The sequence below is a fragment of the Notamacropus eugenii genome, chromosome 1 (assembly GCF_028372415.1).
Source record: "Notamacropus eugenii isolate mMacEug1 chromosome 1, mMacEug1.pri_v2, whole genome shotgun sequence".
Classification (NCBI taxonomy): domain Eukaryota; kingdom Metazoa; phylum Chordata; class Mammalia; order Diprotodontia; family Macropodidae; genus Notamacropus; species Notamacropus eugenii.
The window spans coordinates 217,452,643-217,464,687 of record NC_092872.1 but is presented as its reverse complement, the minus strand read 5'-3'; the positions used below and the strand labels follow the sequence as shown (position 1 = coordinate 217,464,687).

The following is a 12,045-nucleotide window of genomic DNA, read 5'->3' as shown; positions in this document are numbered from 1 at the left end:
CATGAAGCAGAAAAATAGGCGATGTAGAGTGTAGAGGTAATGCCTCTTTTTTAATACCATTTCCACTGAAATGGAGCAAAATAAAAACCATATTCATGATTTCTTATGAACAATAATGCAAGAGAGGTGTGTGTGTGTGTGTGTGTGTGTGTGTGTGTGTGTGTGTGTGTGTGTAAATGTTTCATATAAGGAAGAGATGGGATATTTGGCATTGTCAAAAATGTATCCCAAATACACGTGTGTGCGTACGTAAGACATCAACCAAAGCTTAATAGAAACGAGAAAGAAAAGGAGAAAAATGTATTGGGTAACTGCATAGCTATTTCCCCTATTTAGTTAAGACCTGGTTTCTCAGCATGAGTATTTTTAATGTGATTTTTGCTTTCCCTTCAGATAACTCCCAGAATTCCAAATGCTTAGATATTTAGATTCAGAAGGAAAAGAGATCTATTGTACCATCTAACTTAGTTCTTATTTCCCATGAATATTGCCTCATATATAGAAAGCACTGAAAGAAAATTAATTTTAATTGAAGTAGGTTCAGCTTCTTGCATCAATTATATCATTGGGAACCTTGAGAGAGAATGAATGTTTCAACTTAAATTTCATATAAGGAAAAGATGGGACATTTGGCACAGTCAGCATGTACCCCAGGCTTTAGGAAAGATTTTTAAAAGCTGAAGGAAAAGGTAAGGAATTACCTCTAGGCCAAAGCTTCCAAAAGAGCTTAGGGTGGATTAAATGTTCTAAAAAATTAAGCTCTTGCCATACAGTCATGAATAATCTCAATGATGAAGAAAGAGGCCAGCTATCTAAAGAAACTATGTGGCTTCATAGAGAGGTCACAGATATTTTTCTATTTTCAAAGGACATTTTTAAAAAATGTGCTAATGGGCACATGCTACGGAGGCACAGAAGCATGTAGCACATAGAACCAGGAAATCCAAAGCCCAGAAAGAGCTAAGACTTGCTTAAAAATAAAACGTCCAAAGTGCACAAAAGAGGTCTTTAGTTCAAAACAAAACTGAGTCTCCCAAAGAAGTATGAACTTTTTTACCTCAACAACCCCACAACCACCACCTTTCCCTAGGCCAGGCCAGCTACTTCAGTAAGTTCCAGGCCAAGCATTTAGAGCTTTCTCTACTATATGAACTATTCTTTCTCATCTTCTTTGTTCCTGTTCTTAAAAAAGAAGTATCTCTTCTATCCAAGGTAAATCTCTCTACCCATCCTCTTTTTTTAAAAAAATAAACTTGACAAAAATAAACACAACTATTTCCATATACAAAGAACAGAGTGAGGATTACATATGAAACTGTGAGTCTGTTATGCACAGCATGTTTTAAAAACATCCATTAAATTTAGCACATTGACCCATATTCTTGATCCCATCCTCCCTTAAGAACCAACTCTCTCAATCATCACCTCCTCATTTTCCATCTTCTATCTTCTGCCTTCCCAATGGCTCCTGCCCCTCAGCCTACAATCATGCTCAGGTCCACCTCTCCCTAGTGGGAACACTCCTTCCCCTCCTATCCTGTACCTGTCCTAGTACTTTTGTCTTTTTTCCACTTTCCTTTGCAACTGAGCTTCAGAAAAGAGTGGGGAGTATTCAGTGCCTCCACTTCCTGTCCATGCATAAGGAGTGACTTAAGAATCTGACTCCACTTCCCGTGAAGGTCTGTATCAACCACAAAATCAACAATTGTAATAGCCTCCTCTTCAGTCATTCTCCTGGGCCTGACACCAATGAACACCTTCCCCCTCTACTTCTGCCATGCTGTACTCTACTTCTCTGATTACTCTTTCTTGGATTGCTAGATCCTCTTACTGACTATAAGAAATTAATATGAGGAATTTAGAGAAACTTGTATGAGTGAAAGAAATAACAAGCACAGATAACTACAATAATGTCAATAAAAACACAAAAACATATTTACTCTGAATAAATGCAATGACCACTATTAAAGAGTTGGGAAAACTGTGGATGGCCAATGTGGCATGTGAACAGACATAGTTATGTACTGGTCAGTGTAGCTTGATGGCTTTCTTTGTTAAAACTGTTAAAGTGGGGTAGGAGTGGGGAAAGGAAGAGCAAATAGGTACATTTATTGTGATGTAAGCACATAAAGACAATCAAAGGTGGGCAGGATATTAAACTGCCCTACAGATAGCAGAAAACTAATTGGAGTGAAGATATAATGCCCAATGGGAAACAGTTGAGATGTGATGCCTGGTAGAAAGCAGGCTGAGCAGAGAACGCCACCATGACACACCACCAGAAGACACTGGTGGATGGGCATCATCAGAGGTATGTGTGGCTTCTTCACAGCTATGCTCTAACCACACAAATTCCTGGTTGTGTGCTTCAACTAGTGAGTGTTTTGGCAACATACATATCCCCAGTGGTATATTATTCATACTTACACTTTCCCCTGAGAATATGATTATTTGTGGGAGAATGAGGTCAAGGTTTACATTTGGAATGTTCTGCTATAATGGTCATTACTATGCTACTTCATTATATGTCTTTGCTTTGAACTAAATGCAACTTCTTTGTGACTAGTAAAAAACAAGACACTGTGGGGCAGCCTACAAGCTATGCCTTTGAAAGGATTCTGATCTACAAAGTATCTAAAATCTGGAGTAATTTTCTGGGGGTGGGGAGTCTCAGGGTAAAGGGTCCTTCATAACACATAGCTGTTTAACAATGGAATAAGTTGTCTTACAAAGCAGCAAGTTCCATCAATTTTTAAAATCCCTAACCATTTCTCAAAGATGCCATATCAAGAGGAGATTCAACTAGATGACCTCTAATGTCCTTTCTAAATCCAAGACTGGGTGATTCTGTACAACAAATGACTGGATTTGCTATAACCAAAATAAATTAATAAATAAAAAAATCTCCAGATTGCTTGTTTCCCAGCCCTAAGCTTTCTTACCCCATCTTTCTCCAAGTCCACAATTTCATTAGTGCGATTGAATTAGGAGGGGCAATGTGGAACCTATTTCCCATTTCCCACTGTCTTCCTGAATTTTGGTATTTAAAAAACCCTCATCTTCTAGTCTAACCTGGCTTCTGATTTATGCTTATGTTGACCCCTTTTTGGGCTATCCCTTCCCCCTTCAACAATGGGAGGTGTCTTTCCCTTGTCCCCTCACCCCCAAGTAACACATCTCCCACTCCTAGGTATGTGAATGAAATGAACCACCATCTTGGTGAAGTTTTGGAAGCTGCCTTCTTATTCAAAATGATTTTTAAAAACACACACAATCATAAGAGAACCCAAAAAGTCATGTTATAAAATAATGTCACAACCGATGAATTGAACTAGTGACACTGTAAACATTAAACTACAAGAGGTGTCAGACTTGTGACTGAATTGGACAAACGTATCTTCTTGCCCCAATTTAGTCATTAAGCCCCCATCTGATAACTGAGTTACTAGATTTTAAATAATTAACTCAGTTTGAGTTTAGAGACAACTAGGACAACACTTTGGGTTCAATCCCCATAGGGGCCAGTTAACTTTGCACAGAAAAAATAATAATAACCCTCGGTTCCCTGACTAGAGGCTGAGATATTAACACTGGTCAGAGACTGATACTGTACCTTAAACCCAGCCATAAATTTACAATACTCCAACCCTAACTATATATAAATTGATCCCTAATCCCAGCCTAATCCCTTAATACCAACAACAGACTGAGCTCCTAATTGTAGCCAATGATTGATCCCCTAACCTTAGCCACAGAATGACTCCTTAACTTTTAATACAAATTGATCTCCCCCCACCCCCCACCCCTGGAGTCAGTTTACAGCTTAAATCCAGTCACAGACTGACATTCCTCTGTCAAGTCTGGTCCTAGATTAAGCCCCAATCCCAGTCCAAAACCCTAAACACAGAATGATCTAGGAGTTAACTCCTATGATCAAGATGACTCTCTAATCCTGACCAGACTGACTCCCCAACCATGGCTTTAAACTGAGTCCTGGCTCTTACTCCCTTATTTCTGGTCATAGCTTTAGGAGAGGGAACATGGTGTAGTGAAGAGGGCTGGATTTGGAGCCAAGAGGACCTCAGTTCAAATCCTACCTCAGCCACTAATCAGCTGTTTAGCAAAAACGAGAACAGTTGGACTAATTGGCTTCTCAGGTCCCTTTCATCTCTAAATCTGTGCTCCTATAATTTAAAGTTAGCTACCAATTGAGCCCTGCCTAACCTGGCCATTACCCTCAGTAACCCTGGCGAGCCAGACTCCGAGCTTTAATCCGGGTCACAGACTGATCCCAACCACTCCCACCTCCAACCAAGCCATAGATTTAGCCCTAACCCTGATCCTTGGACACAAACTGACCTCCTTGCTCCAACTAAGACTGAGCCCCTCTCCATGGCCACAGATTGGGCTTGAGTTCCAGCCAGGACTGACCCCAAGCTCTGGCCATGGATTCCAGCTGACCCCTTGCAGCTGCTCCTGGGAGAGAACAAGAAGAAAATGAGGACAGCTCAGCACAAGCCTACATCTGGAGCTCTAAATAGTAATGTCACCTTTGTACACCAAGGGTGGCACATTTTTCATGTTGCCACAATATCACATGCACACCAATATACTAAAATAGCAGAAGGGACAACAAACTTACGAAGAAGAGAGGGAAAAGCAGTAGAGGAACAGTGTGAGCACATTTCATATCACTGGATGGTATTAGCCCTTTAGTTACATTTCGTTTTTAGGAAAAAAACAAACACAAGCACACACATGTGCGCGCACACACACATACACAAACACACACAAATCTCAAAACTAAGGCGCTAAGCAGCATGGGTCAGTGCAAAAAGAACACAGATTGGGTTCACTTTGGTACCAGAATACTATGGTGGTTTCTTCCTTTCTTTAAAAAAAAGTCAACAGCAACCAGGAGAACCCAAGGCTCAGGCTCAGATCTTTCCCCCAAAGGGGGGGATAGCATTAGTTTGTCCTCTACATCCAATTTTCCTGGTTTAAAAATGGCGAGCATGCAGGCAGATACTGGCATCCATCCATGTTCCACGATCTACAGGGAAGATCCAGAAAAGCCTTGTGGGCCACTTGAAAACATGACAATCCACCCATGTGTCAGGACCATTGGAGATGCTTTACAACACGTGTTGACCCTGAAGCTCCTCTTGTGAGCATGTTACATGGGTTACATTCATCCATGTGGGCCATGCTATGTTAAAAAAAACCCGAAACAACCTCACTGGCACTCACATATCATTCAAAAGGCAATACCTAGGTATCTTGCAGTTTGCTATGCAAAAGCCTGGGCTACTAGCTAAGTTTCTGTGGGGAACCGCAAATATGATAGGATGACACCCCAGGTCCTTAGACTTGGGAGGGTAAAGGGAAGGGTTGGCCCCGTGAATGTCAGCTACATTAATACATTATAATTTCTCAGAATCATGACAATGTGGTCATACTTATGGGACTTCCTATAAACCCCAGCACAGTTGTCTCTCCCTTCCTTTCCCATCAGAACCTCTTCTCAAAAAAGGACCTAACAAACTTAATAGTACTGAGGTATATGCAGTCACACAAGGCTTATTAATATGTGGCATCCCTTCTCCAGGGGGCATTTGCATTTTAACAGGTGCCAGAGAGCCTTAAGCTAAAGGGACAATGCTCTAATCATGGAATTTCAGGCAGCTTGACAAATACTGTGGGGGCAGAGGTCCTTTCCTGGTGTCCCTGAAATCAAACCACGTGATACACGGATGCCTCTGAAATCAGACAGCATGAATTGTCCTGCCTGTTCATAAAGCTAGCCCCAGACACAGGGCACATATATTGCAATTCAATGTTTTCTGAAGCAGGCCTCTCCTTTGGAAATAGTCCATTCTACCTGCAGTAAAGAAATAACTCAGACCTAACAGAAGTCCCCCAGCAACTTAGTCATTCATTAACTAAGTGATGACGGAAAGGCAATCGCTATCCAGTGGAGGGGATTATGGGGAGGGCTCACATTGGGTGCTGAGGTTTCGTAAGACTACAGCATTAGGTCTGAAATGAGGTTAACCAATGTAACACTGAAAAACAAAAGCGCTTTGAAGCTCAACTTTGAAAGCTAGTCCCCGGGAAGAAGAGACACAGTAAATGAATTCCTCCCTTTCAAAACCCAGAAAAACTCCTCAGTGCTTATGGCACCTTAATAGATGAGCTGGAGTCTGGCTCCAGCACAGGAAGGCAGAGATGGGTGATGAGTCAACAGGCAGAGATTTTTCAATGGCAGTCAACTAACAATTTCCACCTCTTTTCCCTTTCCTCCTACTTGGGTCTACTGGGAGTGTTGCTAATTAAGTGACTGCTTCAGACACTTCTTATCCATACAGGCTGGCATCCCAATCTCCAAGGGCTTTGCAATGGTTTTTTTTTTCCTGAATAATGCATCTTCTATAGCAGAGGGAACCAGCCATTCCCAGAAAGTCTCAGGGTAGAAAGGAAAGGGAATCTTCATTACTCCACAGCGGTGCTCGAATGGACACAGCAGCTAGGACGTCTCAGGGACTGGATCATGGTTCGAAAGGGCCTTCTTTTCCCCTCCTTAATCAGGGCCTCCTCACCACCAGGCTGGGTGCCCTCTTTCGAGGGAACTGTCTGGAACTGCTCAATCTGAATCTCCAGATGTTTCTGGATGGCCAGGCCCAGAACCTCTGGATCAACTGAAGCTCCATATACCTCCCAGGTCATCCCCTCTTCATCCCACCTGACCTCTCGCACTGGGGACTTAGACTCCTCTCGGCTGACCTCCAAATTCACCTCTGGGAATACATGAGGGGGCACCGGGTCTTTGAGCGGGGAGGGACTGGTGGCCACAGCCTTGCAGGCTGTTGATGGCGCTGTTTGTACTTCTGCATCCCTGCAATGCAGAGAGGCCAATGGCCCCAATGCCAAGTCGCCAGTGGAGGTCATGGTTGACACATCTTTGGTCTTGGTGATAGGGTCTGTAGCTGGTTGGCTTACTAGAAGCATCGAAGCTGCTGTAGATTCCTGCTGCGGGCACTTGTTTGGAGCACAGCAATGAATGCAAATGGGGGTGTCATCCGCCAGTCTGCGGTATCTAACCAAATGCTGGTTATGGAGGCCAGATTCACTCACAGATGACACCAGCTTGGGAAACGTCAGAATCTCTGAGGTGGACAGGACATGGCAGCATCCAGGGACACCCATTTCATTCAAGGGGCAAAGCATCCCAGGGCCAACCTGGAGAGCTGGGATGGGCAGGGGGTGGCAGTAGGCGGAGTGAGTGTCACTGGTCCTCACAGAGCTTTCTGCTTGTCTAGGGCAGTAGGGAGAGGAGGCGGTGAGTATGTGCCCAGGAACCACGGGCCCAGAACATGGGAGGATGCTACCTTGGGTCCTTCCACCTGGATCTTGTATTGAGTCACTCCCACAACTGTCTCCAGGTATCTGGACCTCTACTACAGAGGCAGATAAGGTAACTACTGCATCTCTACCAACCTCAGCATCCTGGGAGACCAGATTACCTCCTATATTGTCGGTTGAACCTGGATGGTCAAGGAAAGGAGGCTGGTTGCCTGGGTCCACATTGTCAAGAGGCCCTAGGCCAGGCCTCTGCATGAACACATTCCTGGGAATGAGGCTGCTTCTTTCATTTGATGAGGAGCCCAGGGCAGAACAGCTAACACTCGCTTCCATGGGAACATTGAGGTTGAGATGCCTGCAGCCAGAGGCTAAGTCAGAATGGCTTCGTTGCACTGCGACCCCTGGCACCCCCAAGCTCAAAGGTGACTGTTCACTCTCCCCCATAGAGTATACGTTTCCAACAGTGCTGCTCTTGGAGCGGAAGACTGAGCTCTTCCCTTGCCAGGGGCAGGGTGCCTGGTCTGGGCTCAAGACATGACTCCCTTCTCTCAATGTACTCTCCTCTTCTCTTTCCACTGTGGCCGCAATACTGCTCTCTCCAGTCAGCTGGCTTGGGTCACTCTCTCCAGCAGGACTCTGGCAAACTGTACTACTGACACTCTTCCGGAGCTCCTGCCCATTGCCTGGTCTATCACCCAGTAGGCTGGAGGAGCTCTTGGAGAGGGGCTGGCCATGGAGAGTCGAGGCTGGGCGGCACTCTGGTTGAGAGTCGCTGGTAGCCATGGCCAACAGAGGCTTTCCTACAGGAAGAAGAGAGCACTGTCAGGATCCTGGCAGAAAGTAAATAGCAAATGAGCATGATTCAGGTTCACCAATCCAGAAATTCAACTTAATTCAATTCATCAAGTCTATATTTGCCCAATAAGATAAGCTCTTCGGAGGACACAAAGAAGTTTAAGATATTTTCTGACCTTTAGGAGCCCACCATTTGGCCAGGGAAATTAATGAAGGGAGGTCATGAGGTGTAATGGAAAGATTACCAGGATTCAGAAAGTCTGGTCTTTAAACCTAGTTCTGCCTCTTACTTGTTATGTGACTTTTAAGTAATTCACATAACCTGAACCTCAGTTTCTGTATATGCAGAATAGAGATCATAATCAACGCCCTGACAATCTCACCAGTTTGCTGTGAAGAACAAACAAAATTATTTCACAGACCTGGAGGATGGTAGAGAGGGAGGGAATACAACAGCTTTTAAATCCTGGGTGTTCTTTGTTTACCAACCAGCCTTTGTAACGTGCATTTCAGTGACTCCTCACTGGAGGGAGTTAGGATGGAAACAGCACTGGACTGAATCAAGAGACCTGAATTTTAGTCTTAACTCAATCAATTTGAGGACTCACGCAAGTCACTGATCTTCAGTTTTCTTGTCTGTAAAATGGAGATAATGATGATTTCCCAATGGACCTTGAAAAGTTATGAGTTTGAAATGAAATGAATGTGTGAAAGTTCTTTCACAGAAGTAAGAATTATATACTGCCAATTCACATAATCCCTTAAACTTAATGAGTATGGAAGATATTTCTTAGTGTGCCATGGAAAGACCACTCTCTTGGATTCCATAGGTTCTTCCTGTTACCTGAACCTGTTCTCATTCTCTCTCAGAATTCTTCTGTTCCAGAAAAGAAGTGTGGGGGGCAGTGGTTGGGGGTGGAGAAGGTAATAGGGTATCCTTTTGAGACCTGCCCTAAAGGAGATTTCTTCTCTCTCCTCCTCAGAAACAAACAAACAAATAAACAAAACCCATGATACTTAACAAAGGATAGGCTGGTTAAAAGTGAGTGGGGCTTGTCAATTGTTGGGCTTTATCTATCAAAGTTTTAGAATTCTCTTCAAGCACCATTAGGTGGAAGAGTCTAATGATTTTCATTCCAGCTGAGCAAGGACAGGCTCTGAAAAATGAGACTCTACATGGACATGGTTCTTGCCTTCTAGAAACTAACCATCTCAATCCCATTTTTGAGCCATTGGTGAGAGGGTATACCTACTTACCTTATAGGAATTTTTGAAAAAATGTTCAGGTTGCCTAGGTTCTCCCTTTTGGTCTCATCTTCTCACTTACTGAAGCAGAAACAGCCCAAGGAAATTTCAGATTGTGCTCTGTAAACATGAGAGAAAGAGAGAGCAACTTAGCCTAGGAGGGGGAAAAATGAAGGAAAGCACGAGCTAAGAAACACAAAAATCACAAAGCAAGAAAGTCAAGATTAAGGAATTAAGATTCAGAGTTTAAAGAGAACAGAATTCACCCAGCAGCAAATTCCAGGCCCATAACCATAGTTCCCTTTAGTAAATCACAATCTATCAACCAACAAGCATTTACAAAGTAATTGCAAGTCATGTCATCATGTTGATGTCATGGTTCTCTTTGAGAACGAAGGACAAACACAAAAACAACCACAACAACCATAAGTCATGTCCTGTGCTGGGCTGTGGGGATACAAAAACAAAGAAACAGAAAGAAGGAGATAGAGAAAGGGAGGGAAGGGGAGAGAGACAGAGACAGAGACAGAGAGACAGACAGAGACAGACAGAGAGAGAGACAGAGAGACAGAGAAAGAGAGAGCGAGAGAGAAAGAAGGAAGGAGGGAGGGGGAGGGAAGGAAAGAAGAAAAGAAGGAAGGAAGGAAGGAGGGAAGGAAGGAAGAAAAAAAGCTGTCCTAATGCAGCTTATATTCTATCAGGGGAAACAATATATACACATATAAAATACAAAGTATTTTAAAAGTGAGTACAAGGGAATTGTAAGAGGAGGAAGATTCCATCAATCAATCAGCATTTATTAAGTGTGCTAGGAACAACTAAGTGCTAGAATCTGGGGACATCAGGAAGGCCTCATTGAGCAGGTTCCACTCGCTGAAGCTGAGCTCTGAAGGGAGCTGGGGTTTCTAAAAGGTGGAGGTAAGGAGGAGAGCTTTCTAGGGATGGGGAAAAGCTTGTTTAAAGAACAAGGCAGGAGCTGAAATGCTTTACAGTTGCCTGCAAAAAAAGTCTATATCTACCTTTAACATACAAGTTTGGCTCCTCATAGCTTCCCAGTTAAACTGTAAGGTTCCTCTTCTCCCTAGTCAGCACAATGCACTGGATCTGGTAGTGCCCAATGCATATCTGTAGGCTTCTCTGACCGCTTTCTAAAGTTAATATACTCACATCGACTGTACTCTTCAGACCAGATTGCTGTGGACAATCTGGGCAACAGAGAACTTCCTTTGTTACCTAAGTCAGGCTGAGAAATCAATAAAATTACTGCTTCTGATAGTTACCAAGATGTTCCCAAAGCAAACAAAACCAAACACATCCTGACACGTGGAGTATGAGCGTGCTCAGAATTGTTAGGCAAACAGAAAAGGGATTAGAAGAATGGATGTGGAATCCACTGTATGCAGGATGCTTTCCCCTCTGTCTCTAGCTTCCTTCAAGGGACAGCTGAGGGGCCACTTAGACCATGAGTTGTTAGTGATCTCTCTCCTCTCAGAAACTTTTTACTTGGTATACCTTAGAATACACTTTCTATTTTCTTATCACCAGTAGGAACACAAGCCCCTTGAGAGCAGGGACTGGTTTTTTTGTCTACATATCACCAGACGCAGCACCACTCCAGGGCACAGAATAGGTGTTTAACACGTTTGCTGATTTGAATTTTATTCATTCCATGGAACTTATTTAGCTGAAACTAATTTATCTCCAACAAAATGACTGACTTGTGATTAAAGATAGTAACCTATTTGATGTTCTATTTAATGGTGCAAGCAAATCCACACCCTTCATTCTAATTCTGCCTCCTCCCACTTTTTTTTTTTAAGCCAGACATCTGCTGGGTTTTCAGGAACTGGAGCTAGGGGTAGTCAATGATAAAAGACAGGGATTGCCAATGGACCTGTGGCTTACTTTGTTGTCTGACGCTATTGCCACTGGGTCACATCTGCTCCCAGAAATTGCTGCTTTCAAATCCACCTGGCTCCACTCTGCCCAATTACTGGTCAAACTCCTTGGGAGTGTTAAAAACTTGGAAGATGTCCATTATTCCTCTAATATCTTCACCCACCTACCTTTCACAGGTATTCAAATACATACAACTTATAAAGTCCTTATTTGCCAAAAAAAAAAAAAAAAAAGTTTTGCTGTTTACAAAGCCCTTTTAAAAAATTCAAAAAGCATTTATTAAGCATGAATTATGTGAAGCACAGTGAATTGGGATATAAAGATGAAATAATTTATAGCACATGCTCTCAGAGTATACAACCTAACAGAAGAGAATAGGACCTCTACATAAACAATAATATAAGGCAGACCATGACAAACAGAATGAGGAGATCCAGATAAAAATGCTATGAGACATTTGAGAATGAATAGATCACTTCCAGTTAGAGGACCAGGGTTCAGGGCCAGATGAAAGAGGTGGCACCTTGAAAGAAAAATGGGGTTTCTGGGGAGAGGGAAAACCATTCTAGGCATAAGCAGTAGCAGAGATTAGGGAGGGCAGACAAGGAACAAATGGTGAATAATCCTGTCTGGCAAGAATGTAGAATACATGAAGACAAGTAGCAGGAGTGAAGCCCATAGAATGTGTCAAATGCCAAGGTAAGTACTTTATGCTTTATTCAGTAAACAAGAGTAAGCCACTAA

At 43.0% G+C, this 12,045-nt stretch overlaps 1 protein-coding gene across 2 annotated transcripts in view; it reads right to left on the bottom strand.

Moving 5' to 3' along the window:
• Positions 1–24: 24 nt before the first annotated feature.
• Positions 25–12,045, bottom strand: part of GPRIN2 (G protein regulated inducer of neurite outgrowth 2) — a 28,903-nt gene continuing 16,882 nt past the window's right edge. For both annotated transcript variants that reach the window (XM_072627329.1, XM_072627333.1), the window contains 2 exons: positions 9,415–9,522; positions 25–8,162 (listed from right to left, as the gene is read on the bottom strand). In XM_072627329.1, coding sequence (XP_072483430.1) covers positions 6,493–8,145 — 1,653 coding nt within the window. In that variant the 5' untranslated portion in view covers positions 8,146–8,162; positions 9,415–9,522 and the 3' untranslated portion in view covers positions 25–6,492. The remainder of the gene's footprint in view (positions 8,163–9,414; positions 9,523–12,045) is intronic.